The sequence below is a fragment of the Magallana gigas genome, chromosome 10 (assembly GCF_963853765.1).
Source record: "Magallana gigas chromosome 10, xbMagGiga1.1, whole genome shotgun sequence".
Classification (NCBI taxonomy): domain Eukaryota; kingdom Metazoa; phylum Mollusca; class Bivalvia; order Ostreida; family Ostreidae; genus Magallana; species Magallana gigas.
The window spans coordinates 22043107-22069632 of NC_088862.1; the positions used below are offsets into that span (position 1 = coordinate 22043107).

Here is a 26526-nt window from a genome sequence, read left to right on the forward strand (position 1 = left end):
AACCCAGATGTTTTTAAAGTACACTGTCGTGGTAATTTCCCATTTTAACTTTAAACTTCATTTTGTTAAGTTCGTGTTTGTCAGGAAATGGAAGACACCGCCGAGAACTCTTCGCAATTACCGGCATACACGGCTCTGAAATGGGGGGATTTTGTCGCTAATCCTCATTTATTGTACAACTTGTGTCCAGGGCCATCGGATCATAGAGCGGACAATTGGATAAACCTATCATATTCAAGGTAAAAAAAACCAGCAGATTGGTTTCTTTAGCTATACATACAATCATTTAGATTGCCACTTTTCTAATATCAATAAAAGCTATACCTTAATTTGATTAAATTGTAATTGTTTACAAACAGTTATGTTAACTACTATATTATATAAAAGATACATGTATTTTACTTAGATAAATAAAATTTAAGATAATTGCGCATCTCAATCAATTGGAACAATAACATTGAATGGCACTGTTTTGATATCACATGATATAGAATTATAAAATATTATAGGATATAGGATTATGTCATATGCTTCGATGTCATATCATGTTACTTTTTTGTACACAATTATATGAATTTGTATGGTATGATTCTGTAGTATATACAGTTAACATTCTTATAACGAAGTGCCAGGGACTGGCAATTTTGCTTCACTGTAAGCTGAATTCTTTATATCTGTCAAGTTTACATCAAGTAATAAAGTCACGAGGGATGAAAATCACTCCGCTGTAAGCGTGTTCGTTGTAACCGTGTTTTACTGTAAAATGAGATTGTATCATAGAATATGATATTGTATTATTTTAATATTTATTATACAATAATGTTTATTTTTTATATCGTGTATAATAATATCATATAACATGATACATACTATATCATTATGTGACAAATCATTATTTATCATATATTAATATTATTTACATAATATGATATCATATCATCATTAATATTATTTACATAATATGATATCACATCATGATCCATATCATAAAATACAAAATGACACCTAATCATATCATATACAACAATATGACATGATTCAATATTTATTGCATTATTATATGATGGTTTACAATATTACATTTAATCGGAATACTATATCCTAGAACACAACATTTTTGGGAGTTGATTTTAATCAACTCTCCTATGCAGTCACTCTGGCAAACCGAAAGTGAAACAGTGTTTGGACCTAAGCACAAAGCATCACCGCTGGCAAGTCTTAGTTCTTGAATATAATAGAAAAATTCGATGTAATGTATGCTGATCAAAGCATTGTTTTTCAAGGAAACTTATTCATAAACACTTTGAAAATAGTAAGATTTTATATAATACGAACAATTTAGATATTTATGTAGTCCCGTGTATTCCTACGCCAGAGTTTAATATAGTCTCGTTCAACCAAAAGCTCGGCTGTCTCCGTAAATCTCCGACAAACAGAGAGGCTCTCTTGCTTGTCGGAGATTAACGGAGACAGCTGAGCGTCTGGTTGAACGAGACTGGAGTTCAATATCAATAGTGCTTGGATCCATACAATTTTTAGAATTGTTTCGATTACTAATACATAGTTTGAAATCTATATTTAAATATTACACAACATGATTCATATATTGGTTTTCTCGAAATTCTTGTCTGAAAAGTCTAATTAAAATTCATATTATAAAAAAGTGCGTAATTTCAATACAGACTAGAAACTAATTACCACGCAAGATAGGTTGATTTTAAAATAAATGATAATCGATAAAATCAACTCCCGTCAGTACTTCAGTACTTTGTTTTGTATCATATTCAGAAGTGTACTGGTAAATATAGTTAAATACAATGCAATATTAAAATTACGATAATATCATTCATTATTGTGTGACGAATGTTTATACAATAACATGTCACACAGTACAATACAATATATCAATTTAAATAATTAACTATGATAATCATATAATATGATAAAAGATGTCTCAAAATTGTTATGCCTAGTGTCGGTGAGCTCTGTAATCTTTATTACTTATGTTTATCTAAGATTCAATATAAAGAACTGTGTGTTTTGAATTTTTGACCTCTAGTTTATCCTAGCTGTTTGAAATAGCCAAATCAAGCTATTGCAGCTATTTTGTCCTGATTTAGTGAAATAACTGGGACTGTAGGTCAGGTTGAATCAGGCAAAATCTCTTTATCAAGCTTTTTGATATATTTTGCAGGGATTATTTTTTGTAAGTAAATTTTTATGATTTTGCACATTGAATTAACTTTATTTACTTTGCTTTTTAACTTCATATATGTAACTTTGTTGCAAAATCAAAATCTTTGATGCTCTTTAATGTGTTTTTTTGCAACGTGCATTGCTATCGTTAACTAAGCGCAAACGTTCGCTTAACAGAAATAATGAAGAGAATGTTGTAATGTGTTGATAAAACATCGTTTGATGCTTAAGTTGAAACCATTGTTCCTAAAATAAGAAATACCATATTGAAGAACTCAAAATTATATAGATAGCAGTAGGAGAAAATTTCGGCGCGACCGTTAGATCGGGCAAACACAGCAGGAACTACTTTTCACATCAATGTATAGCATCCCCTTATATAAGCCATAATAGAATTAATAAAAACAAACATTAATCAGCCAAGAGATTGCAGTTTACACTGAAATAGCGAGTAATTATTGAGTAATTATTACACACAACACCAGTAGGAATGCTTGATCCACCTCTATATTTTTGGCGGGAAATAAAGAACGTCTTTGGTTACATAAACTTTCTTTTGGTACGTTTGTCAACAGTGTACATAAAAATGGAGATGTGTGACTCAATAGCTACCTAAATTCTCACTCTGCCGTGTAGGATACTGACATACTTCACAAATTTTAAACCAGAAAGTCCAAATGAAAAGTCAGCCATTTTGGCAAAGCACTACGGGAGCTCGAAGAAATGCTGGGATGCTGCCAAAAATATGTAGGTTTTGCTGGCTAGCTGTGCTCGCTTTAAACGAATTAACTCATGCACTTGCAGGACATTAACTATTTTTCACAATTATTAAAATCCTCAGTGTAAATAGCTTTTGTCCAAACATTTAAATACATTTCTTTTTGGCTAGATGATCATAAACAACATGTGAGATTTAAAAAAAAAAAAAAAAAGAGGCCCATGGGTCACATCGCTCACCCGAGGAACAATAGGTATGATAAAATCACCTTAAGGGTGTTGTTTACTCAGGGTTTGAGTTCTCATATTCGGATTGTTATGAAATTCAATGTCATGAGTAAAATTTGTTCTAAACACAAAAAGTATCTGTGAAATGAATTAATTATTGACATAACATTCGATATTTCTACTATATTATGGAATTATGCCAAAACAAAAATAGACTTTTAGCCAAACAGAGGAAATTCGAACTAAATTTTGTTTTCCGCTAAATATTTTTGGAAGTACTCTAATATTTAAAGTTAAGATTTTATATTTAAGTCTATATAATTTTGCATATTTTCTGTTAATTTTACCTCATTTATTCATTATAATAACTGTATGGTCCGAATTTAAAAAATATTGAAATATGCTTAAAAATGAGAAAAGACACCATATCTCACAATTTTGATCATTGACCTCATATAAATTATATGCCAACAGAATAAGATCAATACAAGTAATTTAATACTATAAATGTTTTTGTATTATCATCATTCAATTTTTTGTTAATTTGGATCAAAAATTGGTAGGAATTTGAAAAGTGATAGAGGAAATTTGGACTGGAATATTTATAAAAATTGTGAACGAAAACTTAATGCTTTGTATGTATTTATTGTCATTGCCATTCATGAAGTGTTTTTCATTTTCAAAAGTGTTGAGCAATTGGTATTATTTTCATAATTAAGAAAATCTCAATCATAGTGTAAAATTTTAAGGGATTTTCCTTTAATTTTTCAAAAATATACAATGGCCATTGACCTACTTTTTTGAAAATGAAAATTATCACTACAATAAAAGGTCTATAACACACAATAGTTGGTTTTTCATTATCATTAGTGGAATTTTTTTTCGTTCTGAGTAAACGTCATCCTTAATGGAGTCATAATACAAACTATCTGGACAATGTACAATAATACATGTAGATCATGTATAAATAAAATCTATTTCCCCCTGGATATTCTTATGTTTATAATTATTAGTCCCTTTTCTAACAGGATGATGTTATAGTCACATGTTGAGTATTGCAGTTTTCAAAAAGAATTGTCCTGGAGCCAAAGTCTTAACAATATCAAGAATCATCTGGCTGATTAGTTTCTGAGAAGACGATTTTTAAAGATTTACTCTATATATTCCTATGTAAAACTTTAACATCCCCCAAATGTGGCCCCATCCTACCCCCAGGGATCATGATTTTCACAACTTTGAATCTACACTACCTTAGGATGCTTCCACACAAGTTTTAGCTTTCCTGGTTTTATAGTTCTTGAGAAAAAGATTTTTAAAAATTTACTCTATATATTCCTATGTAAAACTTTAACCCCCCATTGTGCCCCACCCTACCCCCAGGGGTCATGATTTTCACAACTTTGAATCTACACTACCTGAGGATGCTTCCACACAAGTTTCAGCTTTCCTGGCTGATTAGTTTCTGAGAAGATTTGTAAAGATTTACTCAATATATTCCTATGTAAAACGTCGACCCCCCCCATTGTGGCCCCACCCTACCCCTGGGGGTCATGATTTTCACAACTTTGAATCTACACTACCTGAGGATGCTTCCACTCAAGTTTCAAAAGAAAAAAAGATTTTTGAAAATTTCTCAAAATGTTTCATTAATTTCTAATTATCTCCCCTTGAAAAAAAGGCGTGGCCCTTAATTTTGAACTTTGAATTCCCTTTGCCTAAGGATGATTTGTGCCAAGTTTGGTTGAAATTGGCCCAGTAGTTCTTGAGAAGATGTTGAATATGTGAAAAGTTTACGGACAGACGGACGGACAGATGGACAGACAGATGATCAGAAAAGCTCACTTGAGCTTTCAGCTCAGGTGAGCTAAAAAGTAATGGGCGACTCACATCTGGACTAACTACTGCAACCAACTGGTCAATAATTAATTAAAATATTTGACACAAAAACTATTGTTTGCATGGTTATATTTATTTCACTTTGTATGGTTATATTTATTCTGTTTTGAAGAAGTTTGTTGGATAGCAACTACTGTATACAGGGTTACGGGGGGGGGGGGGCGAATTTTCCTATGTATACAATCACCTTTGCGAATGTTATTGTCATTTAAATTTTAGACCACGTGACCATTTGACCCTTTCAGTTTCGCAGTAAAAATCGTGCCTCGTGTTCATAGTCTTTTTTAGAGAATCTAGGCAAATATAAATTCTAGAGGTTTATTGATCTTAAAATTTATCTTCATTAATTGGTGGATAAAATGTGTTCTAGAAATAAATGTGACAATACAAAAAATAGTTTTTTCTGCTGTTGCGACAGTTAACATGCGTGGTAGAGATCCCCCATAAGAATTAATTTTCGATCCGCGCCTGACCTAGTAATAACATCAATAATGAAACAGACTGTACTCTTTTATGCAGAATGTTCCTTGAAAATGGCTCGATACACTAAGTTTTTATGCAAAATCTTCACCAATTATTTTTTTTTAAATGGTATTGCACACCACAGGCATCAAACATGGCTATGATTTTATTAAGCAACCCAATGTTTATATTATCAACATCTCTACACGTGGTTGAACACGAACGATAACTCTGATCTGAATATCATCGTTTAATTTAAAAAAAACCGCTAGATGGTGCAATAAGACATACATCTTTAAAGATGTTGATGTCTTAACATAAATGAAAGTAGAATATGATATGAAAATCGACCAGCACTTACGTATTTTGAGAATATTATCCGAACACTTATACTTCCGCTCGAAATTTCACAGGAACTGAACAAATCTCGGTGAAGTCTCGTGAACTTTCATTCGAGCACCTCTGGATTTATTACATACTTAGCAACGATAAAGAAAACATTCCGAACACATTCGCAGGGGTGACAATATTGACCTTCGGCTGGTAACTTCGTTATGCTACTATAGCTCCTAGGCTAGTATATATCCAGTTTTCGTAATTTCAGAACCCTGAATGCATGATTGTGTTTCTGTAGGTATCATATTGCAGTAGAGTATAGCCTTCTCTGATCAATCTAAGCTGATATTTTTAGCCTTCCTCACAAACAATTATAAATTAGATGGGGGAGAGGGGAGAGACTATACTCTGAAATCATTAGATTTCGTGGTGGCTCAATTTTCATGGAATTCGTTGGCATATTTTACAATGATTTACAACCTACTCAAATTAATAAACTAGTGTTATAAAGTCGCGTATTTCATTGTGTATGTATAAGAGTATATACTAAAATTACGTCCACATGAACCTGTTTTAAGCAATCCACGAAAAGTGTCTCCTCCACCCCCACGAATTCTAACAATAAATTGGGGGGGGGGGGAGGGGAGAAACTATTGATAATATTGATATTGCATGCAGCTAGGTTACATTTCTAAATGTATAATGATGTATTTCGTTAAGTACTTGTTTTACTCTGAATATCATTTTTACTGGCCTATTTGTAAATTACAGGGAGTTTAAAGTGAACAATATAGAGGAACTAGAGCGCCTCAGGGATGAAATGTTGACAAAGCCCATCTTGTTCCATGTAAAACTGGAGCACCATAAGACCGAGCATTACGTAGTAGTGAGAGTCCACAAGACTTGGAAAGGTCAGGTCAAAGCTCATCGTTATCTGTCGCCATGATGTCCTTAGCTCCTATTCATCACTCACTCCACACAAGGCCTTACATCTTTTCTTATGAAAATTATAAGACAAAATGTGCAATATTTTCTATCTGTTGTTTTTCTGAGGTTTTGACCCTGGCCTATTTCACCTTTTTTCATGGTTTTTTTTTTTAGCTTTTTAGATCTCCCCTAGCTATTGATTCCTTGCACAAAGTTGGCAGTCTGTACCGTATGCATGTTTGAGCGAATCTTAACAAGTCAGATTACCAGTGTATAGTTATGTATATCTCTTCTTCTTACGTTCCGTGTTATTTTACCCGATCAGTTTGTAAGTTGCAATTTCACTGCGTGTGTAAAGTCAATTCAACTCAATTAAAGTCTAGTCGTAAGTTTCACATCTTCTGATTCTCATGTTAAGGTTCTACATGTTCTTTTTCAACTTCAAGTGGAGACATTCCCCCTGACCAAATAAAATCATTCAAGATCATTTCATGAAATTTAGCAACACCCACGAGCCTTCAAATACAGCAATTCTCATTTTTACAATTTGAAAATATTGACGGTTTCTATATCCAAAACTGTCCCTTGCTACAATGTACCTCTAACTTACACTGACATCATTTTGTCATAGAACAAGACAGTTCAATAGCTGCAATTCTGTGAAAAAGTACACCCATGTATATTATTTGAAACCGTCCCTTGCCTGATTAAATACCTAAATGTGGTCTTTAAACAAGCTACATGGTTAGTGAACTTGCTATTTATGAATAAATATTTACATCCACCAAGTATGATTCCTTCTATTTCTTGCGGAAATTGATTGTTATTCATAGCTCTAAAAAAACCTGACATGACTGATTTCTTACCACCCCGTTTATCGATTGGTTGACATCTTCAACAACCAAAAAAATAAATAAATCACGAACTGCATGAAATATATGTAATAGTAATTGTGGTGATATCAAACTCAAATTACCGCACACAACAATCTGACAGTAGCAATATACCAGTTACATATAGTCATGTGTCCTTATAGATGTACACAAAATTAAGGAAATAGCTCAAATTAACGGACGTATAAGTGTGCTCTAGCCATGGATATAATAGTACAAAGCAATACATGAATTATTAAATCATATTTTTTATATATGATTTAATATTTCCCTCTACACGCGATTAAAGGAAGGTTGGGCTCAATTTGCCGGCCATTTTAATCTAATCTAACTTAGGCACTATATGTAGTACATGTACTTATTAAATAGATAAAGTGTAAAAAATTAAATAAGAGACAGTCATGAAATTAATACATTGTAACTATGTGTATTTTTATAATATCTCCAGAGATTGAAAATTGGGTAGGCAATCTGATTTTAATTGGTGTGTCTGTCTGCATGCAACTTTTACATTAAATCTTTCTGTATTCATATTTAGTCAAGTAAAAGGCCAATGCCATAGGTAAACATCAAGGTCATTAATTGAGAGGTCAAAGTCAAATCTTCTTCACAAAAAAAAAAAAAAAATGATATGAAACAAATTAAATTTGAGAACAAAAAATTGAACTTGTACATGTATTAATAGTTACTCTATTTAAGATTTGAGTGTCATTAGTTCATTCATTCAGGGAATAAAAATGCAATAAAAATTAAAAAAAAAATTGAACCAATAGAAAAAACAGTTATACAGAAGATACATCTTAGAACAAATACTGAAGCTGACATAATCGATATTTACGCAGTTTCCTACCATAATATCCCCCAAAAAATGATAGTAGATAGTATTCATCTCTATAATACTTGCACAATCGCTGTGGTACTCTAATTCTCACAGTTATGTGTTTTGTTAACTTGTCTGCTGATGACTTTTTAGCTGAATATGCAGTCCTTGTGAACACCAGGCATCCAAAGATCCGAGAAGTACTGACCCACAAGTTGTTGCAGATCACTCAGCACATGCAAGAGGGCAAAAAGTTCTGTCTGCAGGTAAGAATATGTCTTTGGCGGTCTGGGAGGTCAAGCTTCCCCCTCGGACCCCCCCCCCCCCCCAATCCACCTTTTTTGTGTTCTTGTATTTTAAGATGTGTGTTGTATGTGTTGAATCCAAATTCTATCGACTTATTACACGCAAATAGCGCAATGTTAATATAGATTGAGTTAATAATTAATCTTTATTTTCTCACGGCAGATATTATTGCAAATTATGCAAGTTAAGAATAACTCAATTTTTCTATATTTTTAACCGATGAGGGCTGGATGGTTGTGGCCATTTTCAGACCATATTAATCTCCTTTACACAAGAGCTCTGTATACATGGAAACATACAGGAAAATATTCAATTTTTCCATTTTATATATCTGGATTTTGTCTACACTAAATGATAGTTTAAGCTAAAAAAAAATTAAGCAAATCTGATGAGTAACTGTTGACCCTACAGCCTTCTTAATGAAACTGAAACATTTCTGAATGAGTTCTATAAATTCAGTTCTATAAATTCACTTTTTCAATATATGGCGAAAACTTATTTTTTGCTTATTTATTGGCAGATTTACTTCTCATGCTGCTACATTTCATCATTTTAAATAAATAATATCAAATTTTTAATCAAATTATATTTCATTTCATTTCCAAATCGGACCATAGAGCTATATAGCCTTTAATACAATGTGGCAACATATAACCTGATGCGGCGATGCCTGGAAAAAGAAACTTTAATTTGCTTAATTGGCGTTGAAATATTTAGGTAACTTCATCAATTTTCTTTTCACAGCTAGACTTCGGTCCGTCAATGCGGCAGTGGTTCAGCGGGGCTGTGGATAAGGAACCCGATCTTTGTTACGATAGGCGGACCAGCGACTCAGAAGACATGAAAATCGCGATTCACAACTACTCGGCCCCTTGGGACTGCTGCATGAACCCGCTTTATATTGTGGGTTGCTTCCCTCTCTGGCTTCTTTTCGGGGGATCATGCTATTGTGTAAGTCAATGCTAGTAGTCACAACTGTAACCCCCCCCCCCCTCACACACACACACACACACACACACACACCCCACCCCCACCACGGTGTGTTCACGTTTTGCACACACATATTTGACAATTTCATGGGTATAGAAAACTGTAGTCTGTCCCAAGTTAATGCTTCCATCACTTTTTTGATAACTTATAATGAAAATACAAATACCTGTGAAAGAAATATGAACACTGTGCCGGATAATTATGCCAGTGCCAAGGTGGCATTTTTGCACCCGTCTAAGCTGCATAATTATATCGAAAAATCCAAATATGCCATATGATTGACCATTGCTTAAAGAGTTGACAACCACCTTGGTTATCATTGTATCTCACCTGTCAGGTGAGATATTTACCTTTAAAAAATTATTTCCTATAGGAAAATAATTTTTCCCATAGGAAAAACAATATTCCTATAGGTAATTTGAAATTTCCTATCGGAATTCAAGAACTTCCTACAGGAATTTTAATTCCGATAGGATTTGATAAAATCCGATAGGAAAACTTAATATCCTATAGGAACACTACATGTTTGAATCAAATTCCTACAGGAAATACCATTTTCCTATAGGAAATATAATTCCTATAGGACTTTTAAAAAATCCTATAGGATTGTCAATATTTCCTGTAGGAGAATCAATTCTCCTATGGGAATTATCATTTTCCTGTGGGATATTAATTTTTAAAGGTAAATATCTCACCTGTCAGGTGAAAAACACTAAAAACAAAAGTGGTTATGTACTCTATAGACAATGGTCTATCATTAAGTATATATGGATTTTTCCGAAACTGCATCTTAAGCGGGTGCAAATATGCAACCTTGGAACTGGCATAATTATCCGGCACAGTGTTAATAGTTGAAATCGATAAAAGGGAATATATCCAAGATATCTTCATTGAACAATTATCATTTTTCACGCATAAAAGTTCACAGGAACGAAAACAAAATTCTTACGGAAATTTATAATGGGAAATGTTTACATCTTTTCTCCATTCGGAAGTACTCGGGACACCTCGCGCAATTTTTCAACGTTATCACCCGGGCTTGTTAATGGCTGATGCAATGCAAAATCTCCGTAGACTTTCTATTTTGGGAAGTGTATTGAAACCTGAAGCGGTAGAGGGGCGTTTTAAAACAGATAATCTGAATATTTTTCATATTAGCGGTGAACGTAGATTGAGCACAAAGGTATTTATTATTATCGAAATATCAAGCGAAAAGTTGTGGAAGCAAAAACCCGGGACAGAGTATAGGTGTGAATTGTGTTGTGATAGTTATTGTAGTCTGTTTTCAAACCAATATTTTACCTGGATTTTTACTTAATGTATGTTTTATCATCGCATTAACGATGAAACAAGAAGAATGTACAATGTACATAGATATATTATTTTAACTTCAGATTCACAGAACTAGGAAATGTATCGACGATTCTCACGAATTTCGGAATCTACCTGTTGTCCTAATTACAGGGGTGAGTTTGAGGGTTACAGTGAGGCAAAACATGCCACCACCAGGACCACCACAGTACTCCAACCCCCAGGAACCACCAAGCTACCAACCTAGGGAAGGGCCAAGGGACTATGACCCCACTCCACCCCCACCTTACCCTGGCAACATTTGTTAGACGACAGTAAAACAAGAGGAACTGGGTTTTGTGTGGTGGTGTTCAATACATGTATTAGATATGATTTGTTAGATGAATGTTAAAGAAGAGAGTCAGGCTTTTTTAGGACGTTGTTGACCAAAAGGCAGATCTGATGGTTAATTTGTTTAATGTTCAGCTTACTTAATAAACATGCAATTTACTAGGACTTTCAATTAGAATGTCGGCAACTTCACATATTTTTTTTTTTTAATATTATATTATATAATAACTTAATAAAATGTGATATTAATATTTTAAGTTCTATCTCGAGACTGATTAACATTTGACAGTTGTAGTGGTTTGTTATTTTTATTATAACTTTTAGTATCATTATATGATGCTTGTATTAACAAATATCTGTCAAATGAATGCTATTGTCCTTTTCGATATATAGTATATGTAGTCATTTTGGATATTTTATTTGATAAAATGAAATATATCGGAAAGGACACTATGTTGGCCCTATCAAGTTAAGCTGTATACAAAGTGTTCACTTCTCAATGCTCTGATCAGAGGTCTTTGGTTTTGTTCCATATTTACTGTAATACTTTATATCCAGTTATTTTTGCGTGTCCCAAAAATTTGCAACAATCTATGGCTAAAATCTGTAATTGATCAATAATTGCATGTGACTGATATTGAATATATTGCAATGCATGTTAAAGTGATTGCGAAAAGCGCGAAAAATTATATAATCGCGAAAATATTATATAGGTAATGTGCTCGATTATATGACTGTGATATATAAACATTTACAATGTACATACAGTTTGATGACGTTACGAATGCATGTATACTAGTAATACTCGTTCTTTGTTATAATTACATGTATGTACACAGTAAAAGCATTTAATGTATCATATATTTCTGAATACATTGCTGGTAAACTGATTAGTTGATTTTTGGTCGCTGTTTAACAAAATTTTACTGAATTTTGCAATTGTGGGTCATGTTATTGGTTGTTATTTTCTGCGCTGTCTTTTTGCTTGGTTGTGATCGTAGAACAATATTTTTTTGTAAAAATATCTAAAAAAGTTCATTTAATTATATATATGCATAAACATGTGCATTTACACATGCAATTTGTTGTGAAGATGTATTTGTCTACATTGTAGAATATTTTTATTTTTATTGAATAATACCAGCTAGTCCTCATGCAGAGAGTGCAGTGAAGAACATGTCTTTATTACTCAGATTCGTATATCAATGAAAAATATATACAGTTATACAGTGGTATACTAATACAAGGTCATTTATCACACACCTACATGTATTATATGCAATAAAACTTGCAATAATCTGGTTTAAGCTTGTGCACATCAGAGTTTACAGTGCAATGTCATCAGTCACGGTGTGACATTCAGTCTTTCGGACTGTTTTTTAATTATTGTGTGAATTAACTTTTTTTTCGAACTTTGTGTTAATTGTTACAAAAACTTTCCCTCTATTTCAACAAGTGTTTGAAAAACGTTTCTAATTCCGCGCAGCCTTAATCCCACCTGAGGCACAATCAGTGATGGACAGCTTATCTTTTAATTGACCTCTGTTCATGTTTATTGACACTTCATCTTTCATCTTATTAATCCAGTTCTGTAAAATGCCATGATTTACTCGATCAAAATCTGTTTGATAACTAAAATTACATCTGTATTTATGATGTTAATCCTTCTTTGTGTTGTTCCATTGTTCATTATATATTATTCTGAATTGTAAATTATAGTCAGTTGAAATCAGACCTTCGGTGCTGATGCATATATGCCAAACTCACGTAAAAGTATATTTCATGTAAAGTCTATATTAAAGTCCGAAAACTTAAACGCGTGTTAGCTTGTGGAGGTTTCATGAGGCTGGGTCCAACAACAAGAGAATAAGCTCAAGGTTGGCCCAGAATTAGTCCTGTATGGGAAAGAGCGCCCCATAATACATGTAACTTAGAAATGACGTAGTAATTAAATCATAGATATTTTACTACATTAAATGTACTTTTATAACTACAATAAAAACTAATATCGATAGACTACTAAAGGTATTTTTGTTTTACCATACTAATATATAAATTTAGTGCCATGTATTGACATATTTGCCATAATGTCAATTTTTGCGAAAATCGTGGTTTTTGGAAATGCCACTGATTTATCATTAAAAAGTGTTAGATTTTATCATCGCTTTATTGAACAGTAAAAAAATTATTTGACTGTTTGTTCGTTGCATTTTTTTAAAATGCTACCATGTTTGTAAAATTCACAAAATAAATGTTTGTCTACACTTATTGATATTTTTGGGGTAATATATTTATCAAAGGGGCATGGTCAGGATTTTTTATGAAATTCTATTTTTCTATTTTTGTTGTTTACATGCTTTAGTAATGAATTTCTAATGATCAACCAACATTTTAATGTCATTCGTAGAGTTATAACCAAGATAAAAAGCTCACAATTAACTCTTTGATGTGTAATTAAATAAGGCTCGTGTCTTGTTTTTGTTTACATTGGTTCAATAAACCGGTATAAGTTCTTTTCTATAAACTTTTTCGATTTGAACATAAAATTAATACACAGTTCCTAGTCACTTTTATTCTAGGCATAAACCAATGTAAACAAAAATCTCGTGTCTCGCTTAATTTAAAACTCGACGACTGACACTCAAATTTTGGTTAACTATCAGAAATCCATTACTGAAGCATTGCAAATACGAGAAACGGAAAAATAGATTTCGGATTTTCTCTCGTACGGTGATTACCAGCATTCATCCTCGGTTCATCCCTGCTTGTAGTCCAAGCTATCTGATATTTGGCCTGTCAACTAAGTTTATATCGCTGTTACGTGTACATGTATTTCTAATATTGCCAGTTAATGTTCCGCGGTCTTATTATATATTTCAGTTTTTATAAAGACCTGGAACTTAAATGATTTATCATTTACACAGCTATCGTTATTTTTTTTAAAAATATAGATCATTTGTAATTTAGAGACATGATTATGAGTCGACAAACTCTTGCATGTCAATTATAATAAATCACAGGCCAATAAACCGATATATGTAGGGGAGAGATATATCCTATCTATACATAAATGCACCTACATTTAACGGCTTATTGATAGAAATTCAGAGGCCTATTGTTAACGAATTTCGACATATTTTTTGACATTTTTTTTCGACATTTTTGGGGGTTTTTTTCGCCAAAGATAATAAATAAAATCGGGCTCGAGATGTCTATAAAGGGTTTTAGCATTCGGATGATCCTCGGGTATTTTTTTTCCAATGATAATGGATAAAGGGCGAGGTAATTCCAAATATGATTTATAGATGAAATCGAAACTAGTTCCAGCCCCTGTGCACGGATGACATGGTTTGTTTTTAATACTTACCTCCACGTAATTCAAACAAAGTAATAACAACAACACAGCTTTAGAGTTTTTAAAATCACTGTCATTGTTGAAAGAATAGATCTTTACTTTCAGCTGACAGTTGTGATGTTACTGTTAGTATTTTTGATAAGCTAATAGGGGCACATAACGTAAACGTTACAAGTATTGTAAAGATTGTAAATCAGCTGTTTTGATATTAATAGGAATACAATAGCTGAATCCCCAGAATCCAGAAGTAAAGTCTCATGACCGATCTAGCGTGTGTTATTAGGGGACTCTTAGAGTAGCCTATGTAGTAATTCATTTTGTAACTTTGACATTTGACATTTACCTCAGGCCAGGAAATCCATGACCTAAGAATCACATACCGTTAGCAACCATAATGTCACTGTGATAGTGTGTTCAATGTTCTAAAGATTTTCCATACTTTCAGGAACATTAACTAAAATGCCAGATAACGGTACAGTATCATAATACAACATGGGAATACATGTGCAGTAAGGTTTGTAGGAAGTTGTAGGGAGGTCTTTTCTACATCACACTCAGAGTCATGCAGTCTGCTGATTATATAAATTAAGGATTAGAGAATTTGTTTCTTGGAGGATGTATAACAGATATAATAATGCTTCCAACAAAGCATCTTTGGATAAAGATTCAAGTGATTCAGATGAGGAGCAGGGACAATCATTGTGGATAAAAGAGAGAGCTGAGAATTCACCAGAGGGAAGACAAAGAACCGCAAACAGCAGAAATAGAAAGAAAAGTGTAAAGGAAGGAGAGGGAGATGAAATGTCCAATGAAGTTAGAGGATTCCAAAGAAAACCAAGCTTTCAGGTGATGGGGGATTTTGGAGGCTTGGATATGGAAGAGAGTAGTGGCATTTCAAACCAAAGAGAATTTTTCAATGTGGATGATGAGGAGGCTGCAGAAGAAATCAGACTGCTGATGAAAAATCAGACACTTTCCTCATCACAGGGACAGGAAATGTTGCAGAATCTTAAAAGCAGGACAAGCGTTCATGCTTCCAGTAACCATGGTGATTACGCAAACTCTAGTATAGGGGCTGTAAGAAATTCTAAAAGAAGGAGGAGTTTTCATCAAGATAGTGAAAATGATGAAGAGGCCGAGGAGATTCGGGAATTAGTGAAAAATAAAACATTGTCAGATTCAGTTGGAGAAATGAGACTCCAGGAAATTCAGTCACGGAAAGTTGGAAATCGTATGGCAACAATTCCAATTTCTATTGACAAACCCTGTGACATTGATAGGGACGGTCTTCCAGTTAACTGGAATAGGGATGAGCCCATGTCCCACTCCATGTTTCGGTTGATCCTGCTGAGCAGAGGTGATCCAGAGTGTGATCGGATTTATTGGGACATGGAGAAAGTCGGACTACATGTGGTGAAAGTGGAGCGGCTACAGAATCTGGACTCTCTGGAGAAGTTCAAGTCTGAAACCAGGCATATGTCCAAGAGAAAGGATCCTGGTATGATTACTGAAAATAAAATATATTAGGTTTTCAAAATATGTGTTTTTGATTGCTCAGTATCTGCTGTCTATATTATGGTTACCGTAGTAGCTCTAGCAATTCATTATAAATGTAATGATCATTGACAACTTTTTAAGTAAACCTGTATAGATATGGATTTGATTTGTTGTATTACCATTTGACACAGGTGAGGACCTAAACATCCGTTACCTGTATCACGGTACCTCGGTGAACAAGACTTGTATTTGTGAGGAGGGACTTGACCAGAGACTCAGCAGGATGGGCTTCTTTGGTAAAGGCATTTACTTCAGGTATGTAAATTGATGTTAAGGTCAGGTATGTATATTGGTTGCAATGTAATGTAACATATATTTATGTCAAAGTCAGGTTTGTGTATTGATGTCAATGTCAAGGTTAAGTATTGATGCCAAGATCAGGTATGTATATTGATGTCAAAGTCAGGTATGTGTATTGATGTCAAGGTTTGGGATAAGTATTAATGCCAAGTTCAGGTATGTATATTGATGTCAAGGTCATGTATGTATGTTGATGTCAAGGTTAGACATGTTTATTGATGTCAAGGTCAAGTATGAATATTGATGTCAAAGGAAGAAATGTATATTGAAGGTCAGTTTGTGTACTGATGTCAATGTCAGGTTTGTATGTCCATCTCAAGGTCAGGTATGTATACTAATGTGTAGGTCAGGTATGTGCATGTCTATGTCAAGGTGAGATAGGTATGTTGATATCAAGATCAGGTATGTACATTGATTTCAAATTGAATTGATGAATCATATACATGTAATCATAGAAGGAAGTTTTAGAACCATTTTAACAAGACCTTGGACTTTCGGTTGGACGAGGCTATCTATTTATTGCGTCAAAACAAGTTAAAAATGACGCGGTTTCAAGCGAAATATGCACCGATTGAAAAGTCTTAGCTCAAAAACCAGACAAATCTGGTTGATTTCAAAAAGCAATGGCTGATTGGCCAGCAATGAAATAGACAGGCCTATGTCACATTGCTGTTCGACACAACTACCCAAAGTCCAAGCTCTTGTTAAAGGGGCATGGTCACGATTTTCGTTAAAAAAGATTTATCCGATTTTAATACTTAAAATGCTTCAGAAAGGCATTTTTAATAGGCAACCGAAATTTGATCGTCATTTGTTGAGTTATAAGCGAGTTACAGAGCTTGAAATTCTTCGCTATGTAAACAAAGAGTTTGTTTACATTTTGAACATTTAAGTAATAGTTTCAGTTTTAAACCTTAAACGAATGTTTTAAACTTTAGGAACTGTTTATATATGCTTAGAATAAATAAAAAGATAGACAAAAATGGTGGGAAAAGAATTTTTACTGGTATATTGAACCTTTGTAAACAAAAACAGGGCACGAGCCTTGTTTACATGACAAAGAATTATGAGCCCTGTATCTTGCTATTAACTCTACGAATGACTCTCAATTCCATTTGATCATTAGAAATGCAATTCTAAAGCATTGTAAATAATAAAAACATAAAAATAGAATTTGACCAAAATCGTGACCATGCCCCTTTAAAATGGTTCAATATCTATAGATCCTAATATAATTTGACCAAATAATATATGAATTTAAAATGTGTTAAATCCGAACTTTTTCAGTGATACTCCTGTGAAGTGTATGAATTATGTTGGGAGTTCTGACACCAAAGGAGAGTCATACCTTCTGAAGTGTAGGGTAATCCTCGGTGATCAAAAGGTAAGGTAAAAGTGACAAACCCAGTAACACAGTATCATAATGAAATGCACTTATTACAATAATCCTTGGTAACAAAAACGTAAGGGAATTACATGTTTGACAAATCCTGTAACATACCATTTCTAATTTAAATATTTTCTATTAGCTTTATACAGGGCTCCTCATTTCAATCATGGAGATCAACTTAGTCTAAAAATGTCCATGACCAACTAACTTCTTTTATTCAATGACATTTATTAAATATTTTTTGAGATAATGAGATATTATTTCTTCCTTATCACAACCAGAAATACAGGAAAGGAGAATACATAACAACACTGAAGAGAGAACCAGAAAAGGAAAATCCCAAGCCTGGTTCCTGGAAGTTTTACGACTCTGTCTTGGTGAGCACTGTCGATCTAGCTAGAATTTCCTCATTCTTCATCATTTAAATACTGTGGAATCATTAAAATTTGTGGGTGCCAATTTTCGTGCATTGCTTAAATTTTACAGGTTTGTGGCGATGTAATTTCGTGTATGTCTTATACCTACAAATGGGAAAATGACTTTATTATCCTAGTTTATTAATTCGTGGAGAATGTTAATTCATGGATAAAAGGTAGTCTTTTACTCTGCCCCTTCAAACTTACTGTAACAAAGTTCTAGAGGAGGTATACACATGCAGAAATCATCATACATTGTCAAGTATCTTTTTTCCATCTGTATGTAAAACTCTTTTATAATCATGGATATTTAAAGCTCAATGCATACAACTGCCCTTTGATTATCAAGCATGACCCCGATACTATTCAACCAAGGGCAAGGTCATATTGTCATCAACATTAATAAGAAAAAGTGTGGAGGAGGGGGCCCATATGGGGTATTACATGTAGTCCATATAGGACATAGTCCTCCTGGAGGAGTAAACTTTTATATACATGTATCTTTTACATGTACATGTATTTTGCATTGATGATTACTTTCAAATAAAGCTGCTAAAATGATTTAATTTTCAAAAATCATTTGTTCATCTATAAATGATTAGATATTATTTTTTTGGTTTTACAGGGTTGTCCAAAAGATTACAATGAATATGTCATTTATGAGAGCAGACGAGCAATGATTGATTACATCATCACTTTTAGGGTCAACCAGCAAGGTCAAGACAGATTAAGAGAGAGAGTCCCCAGTCCGTTATTTGACAGCCAAGGAAGAGGTGAATTAATTATATAGTTATTGCTGGGGGATTAGGTCAAAATGATAATTTAGGTGCCCGAGAAGTAAGATATTCATAGAGCCCAAAAATCTCATGTTCATTTCAAATATTTTCCACTTGTAAAGTCTAAATCTCATGTTAAATTCAGTTTTTTTCCCACTTGTTTTCACTTGTAAAAGCCAATTTGAAAGCTGTAAAAATATGAAAGATATTAAACTTAGCTTACACTTTTCATATCTATCATTAAATTTACAGTGTTCATTTACCTTAAATAAACAAATGAAAATCTTGATTTGAGTTTTCATAAAAGACCTACATACTAGTACTGTAAATTCCTAATTAAACGCGAGGAATTAATTTCAGCGTAAAATCGCGAGAAGCAGTCCTCACTGATTTAAAAAACTTGCTCTTATTTTCCAGACAGTTTTGAGCTATATGAACCCATTGCAAAATAAAATGATGCTCGCGATTTTATATTTTCGTGATTTGATGCAAAACAGCGGAATTAAGTACTCGCGTAAAATAAAGAATTTACAGTACAGGTAGGTTAGTTTGATACTACTGCCTAATAGTACATACAACAGTCCTTTATTTGATACTGTGATTTCATCAGTATTCGTTGAATACGAATTTTAGTGGATTTTTTTTAGTTTAATCCATGAATCGAAATTAAATGTTCAGGTGCAATTTCTAATAACTTTTTGTGTTGAAAGGATCATTGGCCAAGAAAATGTATCATTTAAACTGTGACTTAACTAATCTATTAAATTTGATGCTCATGAATGTTGATGAAACCACATTATTGACTGCGAACAATGGGATTTCTCTTTAATTTCATGAGCATAAGTATCTTAAATAATGATGTGGGGTTTTTTTTCTTCAGTCTTTAAATTTATTTCTATTAATGCATATATAACTTTGATTCTTAGAAACAGGATTTGTTGGAGTGAAATCCTCTGGAAATGAGGACGACCATTTTGACAGACTCAGTCAGGTAAGAGAGGCCATTAGACAGAAAAGATGTGAAGAAAGGGGACAGACCTACATACCCCCTAATGAGGTCAGTGAAACCCATGAGTAGGTCAATCATGTTAGTGCAATCCAAATTCTTATTTTCCTAAAATTGGATCATGATCTTGACAATAAATAATACAATGGCTAAATGAAATGTTATTTAATAACTACAGGAAAAGATACAACAGGATAAGGCCATATGGGAAAGGCTCCAAAAACTCCATAATGTGGATTCCAACACGTTACCAAGTCTACAAGAGGTAGGGCTTAATGATATGCCAGTAGTTTCAAGGACCAGTCAATTTTGTCATGAAATTTCTTCTATACCAAAGAGTTTTGAGGTGATATGTGTTTGCTATAAATATAAATCATATACATACATGTAAATGCACTGTTCAAATATTCCTTTGACAGAAAACTGCCAGAATGCGACACGCGGCGAGTGAGCCTCAGTTTCAAGTTGAGGACCTGGAGGGGGCATTTGAGGAGGCTGCTGCCAACACCACCATGTTTCCTCACTCTCAGAGCTTCTCTTTAGGTCTGTCTCAAACTTACTAGTGGCAAAATAATTAAAACAAAAAGTGAAAAAAGTACTGTGTAGATAATTTATTTTGCAATTTTGGGCATAGAAACATACAAGTTTTCAGTTTTTAGATTGCGAACTTCTAACATTTTTGTTTTCTTTTAAGGTGATGACAATGATGAAGATGTAGAAGCAGTGATGAGTGCACTCATTAGTGAGTTTATGGAAGTGACTGGTTCCGATAACTCAGAGACGGCGAGATACTACATTGACAAGTGTCAGATGAACATCGATCAAGCCATTGTCTGCTATTATGATGACATGCCTTAGTAATCTGTTCAGTAGAAAGAGGAAATCTGGTTAGGAATCTAGAAAAGCTGAAGAAAATTGCATCTAATTCAATATTGGGATAGTTGGAACAGTTCCACCATTTTTCTTGATAAAATTATTCTGAAAAAATTTCAATATTAATCATGTTAATGTCTGGATATTGGGAGGTACTGTGAAGACTAATGTTTGCGCCCATGCCTCATCCGGACCTGTGTTGTTATAACAATCATATGACAATGATTAATTCGTGGCAAGAAATATTCGAGAAGATGAGGCTCTTGCTAATTTTGTGAAAATTTATCCCACATGAATAAAAGTTGGTTTACTGTAATTCCACCAGGTATGCGGAGAGAAAAAATTTTCAGTTAAAGATTTCTAAGGAGGAATTTTCAAGGGCCAGATGTCTAGATGATGAAAGAAATTTTGTCAGTATGAATTGTTCTTTTGTTTTGTATTTTTTTGATTACCTGTTGTAAATTTTTTCACAACATTGTAATCCACAAACTTAAGATAATGAAATATTTTATATTTTTGTTCATTTTTATATTAAAATTTTATGGAAAACACACAGTTTTCATTGTGGAAGTTTTAAATTGAGGTGCTATAACCAGATGCTACATGTAGTTGTATAAAAAAGATTAATTTGCACTTTTGGACTTGTGAGAGAGATAACTTGATCTTTCTTGGTAATTAAAACCATTTTTTTTACTGGTAAAAAGGGATTTCTTCTTGAGAGAGAGATAAGAGGATCTCTTAAGGTAAAACATAGGACTTAAATAGCTGTACATGTTTAAGTTAATTAGTGAAACTTTATTTACCCTTTTGCATTATTTTTTCAAAGATTATTTGGATACATGTACATGAAAATTGATTAATTCAAACAATTCAAGAATTTTTTTGAGTTTTAAGAGATAGCAGTATATGTTACTCTTGTTTTAGTCTAAATATTTGTAAGAAGATTTTGCTTGTTAATTAAATTCCTGAGTTTTTGACTTGTCTAAAGAATCTTTAAGTTCACCTTTACCCTATGTATTTTAAAATATATTTGATGATTATCATGATTTTTTGGGGGTATTATGCATGTATTGTTGTTTTTGTTGATATATTGTTTTTACAAAGTTAACTTTTTCATGATTTTGGTGACATTCCTGCTTTTAAAAGAGTTTCATAACCACGACAAAGTCTGCATCATTCTGTAAATCTTATGATTTTAGTACTTTTATGAAAATGTCAATACTTTTTTTTAAAAATCTGTATGATCATGTCTTTCCTTACCTCTTAGAAAAAGATAGCTTTGTTTGAAAAAAATTCAAACTCTGTTGGCTTGTGTTCAGTTTTCACCGATTACCATTTTTGCAATTGTAAGTTATGTCATAATTCGTATATAATTTTATGTGTTGATGAAATGACATAACAATGTACTGGCGAGAAATGATACTTGGAGAGAAGTAGTAGCATGTCATTAAGAGCTTAAATAATTGAATTTGGTATTGATGGCATAAAACATTATATTAAAAAAAATGATAATTATCCCTCTTTGATCTCACAATTCATAATAAGACAAGACAAAGCATAATTATTATAGATGTGCATGTACACTGGTATTTGCAAAATAGCAAAATAAAAATTGAAATTTTCCTAACAAAACTTTCTAGTAGTTACCAATATGGAGGCTTGGTGGATATTCATTGTTAGATCAAAGAGAAATAATTCATTTGATAATGAAAAGCTTACTGTGATGTACGTCCTGGCCAATGTATTAGTTATCTCTAAAAAGCTTAGTGAAACTAAGTTTGTTCTGTACTATAAGTATGTTTGCTGTTACAGTAATAGTGTTTCTAAAATATGTATGGGAGTTTTTGTCAGATGAATATGTGATAAACAAATCATCCAATAATTTATCATTTTAAATGATGTATTTCAATTCATATTTATATCAGATACTTCAGTCTGTTGAGTCAGGATCAATCGGTGCCATTTTTCTTTTCTTTTACTGAATGGTTACTGCCAACCAACTTTTATTTACGACGACTTCATTTCGCAGTTTTCTTCCGATAAACTGGTTTTCGCGACGACTAATGTTAGCATCCAAGCCATATCCAAACTTCTGGTCATGTAATAACAACCATATGACAACTATTGGGTTGCAGTGTGAAATATTCGCGACGATGAGGCCCTCGCGAATCTCGTGAAAATATATCACACTTAAATAAAAGTTGTTTTACAGTACTGTATCTGAGTTTGTAAACAGATATTCTTTAGTTTATCATGTTGTAAATTTTGAATTTACCGGGTGGCAGTAAATACAAATGTCATGTTGTAAATTTTGTATTTACTGCCACCCGGTAAATTCAAAATTTACAACATGACAAGTTAATCACATAGTTGATAAAATAATTATAATGGATATCTTAGACTTGAAACTACATGAAGTCATCAGTATGATCTCTTTTTCATCACATGTAGAACCATTTTAACAAGACCTTGGACATTCGGTTGGACGTAGCTATCAATTTTTTGCATCAAAACAAGTTAAAAATGACGCGGTTTCAAGCGAAATATGCACCGATTGCGTAGTCGTAGCTTAAGGTACCTCACTACACATACACTTATACTTTTAAGACACTACGTCACAAGATGGCTGTTTAAATGTTTTGTTAAACTGTTTACATCGTTCGAGTGGTTTGTATATCGTCTCAGTGGTTAAATTATAGGGCTTGCGGACCGCAGATCATAAGTTCGAATCCGCCTAGAGCTTTTGTTCATGTTAACTGAATTAAATTTTTGATTTTTTCATCCAAAATCGCACATTTTTTTGCCTATTTGTCTTAAACACTTCTTATCCATTATGATATCTATCATAATCAAGTAATTTTCTGCTGATTTGAGAAAATATTTCACGGTGTAGTGATCCACCTTAAAAGCCAGACAAATCTTGTTGATTTCAAAGAGTCATGGCTGAGTGGCCAGCAATGAAATAGACAGGCCTACGTCATATTGCTGTTTGACACAACTACCCAAAGTCCAAGCTCTTGTTAAAATTGTTCTAAAACAGAACATTTTAATTCAGATTGTGCCCAGCCTTTGATTGGTTTAGAAAAATTAAATAAAAAAGCTTCCACGAATAGAATTGAAGACATTTTATTCAGCAAGAGTTGACATTCTTTCATTGCTGTGTTTAACAATGAATCTCTCTCTCTCTCTCTCGTTTTTTTTTGTTTCTTACAAAATAAATATATGTGATAACCCAAAAATTGACGATTAGGATGTAGGAAAAAAGGATGTCATTAGAATTTGTAGCAAATGGTTTCTAGAGAAACTGAATGATATCAAACAACCGGGGTGCCAGTTAACTCGAGTCTTCTGCGATCTATTGAATTATGTACATGTATGTTACATGTTTTCTGCACTCCGCTCCGGAGATTCAATTTTTGGTGGTTAATTGAATTCAATTTATTATCCGATCGTTTCGTCGACGAACATGTATAAAGGCTTGGTCATGGCTATTTTTAAACTGTATTGATCTCCATTAGAAGAATGTATTTCTATAAATACATGTATGTAGGAAGATATTCAAATTTTAGAGCAAATTTTTTTTTACTAAACACTAAAAGTTTATAGCTAAATAAATCTTTTTTGAACAATTTAGTACTGTAGATGGGTTTTGTTAATTTTCCAATACGATTTCGATAGTTTTATTAAGAGAAAGCAAAATATTTTGACTCAAATGTGAAGATCAATATTGCATTAATATAAAATACAGTATTCTAGAGGGTACATGGAGATGTTCTCGGGGAGGTAATGCTAACATAATTATGCGTTTTCTCACTTCCCACAAATATAATTTTACTAATAGGAATATTAGGTGCTAATTGGTTCATTGTTCCCATTTGACAATTTTTTGTTGTTAATTAAGTCTTTGTCATCTGTTTCGTAATTTCTTAGTGGGAAATGCGTCAATATTTCTGTTTGAAATAGACACCAAACCACGCAGAAGTCGTGAACTTGGTCTTTATGATTAGCTGGCAATGTGTAGATTTATCTCCATAATTTTTTTGAAAATCGTTGTAACAAATCACTTATTATAACCAGCTAAAAAGGTAAATACAAAACTACGCTCATGTAAAAAGCGTTTCATGAAAATAATTCTTTCAACAACTTTCTGTCATAATTGACAAAAGTTGTTTCAGCGTTGAGAATTTGTGATTTCAGAGGGCAACGTTGATCAACCAATATTTTAACGTTGAGGTTTCGGTGTTGAAATACTCGCAACATTTCAATATTTATTGAAGGCACAATTTATTTTCAACGTCGAAGGCTTTAACCACTTTTTTTGACGTTGAAACAACGTTGAAGACACATTTTATTTTCAGCATTGCGAACAGCCTTTTCTTTTGATTTTGAATTAATTAGATCGTAAATATAATACTTTAAGTTCGTCATATTGTAAATTTTGTATATACTTTTGTACAGTAAATCTGAATTGTAAATGATGAGGCATGCTACTTGTATATTTACTGAATAATCATGTCATGTACAAATAAAAACTATCCCTTTTAAAAACTGAGTATTTAAAATACATTTTATAATCAGCTTTGTTCATACAAACAAACAAAACACACAAAATACGAGCAAGAAAACAAACAAACAAACAAACAAAAAACCAAATACTGTTACAATAAATAATGTTGATAAGTAGAAGTATGGGTAGCAGTCACTTCAAAAAAGTTTATTTATAAATTCCAACGGGATCCCTCTTGCATGTAAGCCTTTAAAGTTATGCATAACTTCAACACTGCACATTCTCATGGGAATGGGAATGTTTCCAAAATTTCCAAGTTTGAAACAAAACCTTCTAAACTGTGCATTTTAAGGTAGCTCACTAACTTAAACTTATATAAATATAATATTATATATTTTTAAGACACTACGTCGCAAGATGGTGATTTAAATGTTTTCCTTAATATTATTTGGATCAATCAATTTGGTTGAATGAAAATAATGACAAAAAAAAAAAGGTCACCAATCTCAAAAATCCATAAAACGAAATACAAATTCAAAGCAGAGCAACACGGATCTCTTAAAAGATAGAGGTAGGATCAGGTGCATAGGAGGAGAGCATCCTCTGTTGACCGATCACACCCGCCGTGTGCTCTTTGTTGTAATCGGGGAAAAACGGAAAAGTCTGTAGACAATTAAGTGATTAGTTAGGGTCTAACAATTAGTTGAAAAACGTCAGTCAGCATGCGACCCAGTGGAAGGTTGTATTTGCTGACAAGGTCGTTGTATCGACCATAGAACTTACGAAAAGATTACTTCAAACGAGACTGTTGATAGTCCAGTTTTATCAACTTGTTTGTCAATGGCTTACCCAGCCTTAGAAACTGTTCATACGAAGAACATGCCCTTGCGTATAGAATTAATTAACCGAGAGACAAAAACACCATATGCAGGTG

At 33.0% G+C, this 26526-nt stretch overlaps 2 protein-coding genes across 3 annotated transcripts; both read left to right on the forward strand.

The window, feature by feature from the left end:
• LOC105341447 (uncharacterized) lies at nt 1–12305 on the forward strand. The gene is made up of 5 exons (XM_066072608.1): nt 1–239; nt 6607–6746; nt 8629–8741; nt 9526–9732; nt 11166–12305. Exons 1-5 carry the CDS (start codon nt 88–90, stop codon nt 11388–11390), a joined length of 837 nt encoding a protein of 278 aa, XP_065928680.1. The 5' UTR covers nt 1–87; the 3' UTR covers nt 11391–12305.
• A 2336-nt stretch (nt 12306–14641) lies between these two features.
• LOC105329084 (uncharacterized) lies at nt 14642–24214 on the forward strand. Of its 2 annotated transcripts, none has more exons than XM_011430240.4 (10): nt 14642–14760; nt 15213–16265; nt 16456–16579; nt 17912–18008; nt 18296–18391; nt 19056–19203; nt 20133–20263; nt 20391–20477; nt 20632–20755; nt 20907–24214. In XM_011430240.4, exons 2-10 carry the CDS (start codon nt 15383–15385, stop codon nt 21068–21070), a joined length of 1854 nt encoding a protein of 617 aa, XP_011428542.3. In that variant the 5' UTR covers nt 14642–14760; nt 15213–15382; the 3' UTR covers nt 21071–24214. The 2 variants fall into 2 exon arrangements, with proteins under 2 accessions (XP_011428542.3, XP_065929159.1); XM_066073087.1 differs by having other exon boundaries at nt 20133–20197.
• The last annotated feature ends 2312 nt before the right edge of the window (nt 24215–26526 follow it).

Coding starts and splice junctions, on each gene's coding strand:
- LOC105341447 (XM_066072608.1), top strand. CDS start 88: ATGGAAGACACCGCCGAGAACTCTTCGCAATTACCGGCATACACGGCT. Junction 240..6,606: donor ATAAACCTATCATATTCAAG/GTAAAAAAAACC, acceptor TGTAAATTACAG/GGAGTTTAAAGTGAACAATA. Junction 6,747..8,628: donor AGTCCACAAGACTTGGAAAG/GTCAGGTCAAAG, acceptor ATGACTTTTTAG/CTGAATATGCAGTCCTTGTG.
- LOC105329084 (XM_011430240.4), top strand. CDS start 15,383: ATGTATAACAGATATAATAATGCTTCCAACAAAGCATCTTTGGATAAA. Junction 18,009..18,295: donor TAATCCTCGGTGATCAAAAG/GTAAGGTAAAAG, acceptor TATCACAACCAG/AAATACAGGAAAGGAGAATA. Junction 20,478..20,631: donor CGTTACCAAGTCTACAAGAG/GTAGGGCTTAAT, acceptor TTCCTTTGACAG/AAAACTGCCAGAATGCGACA.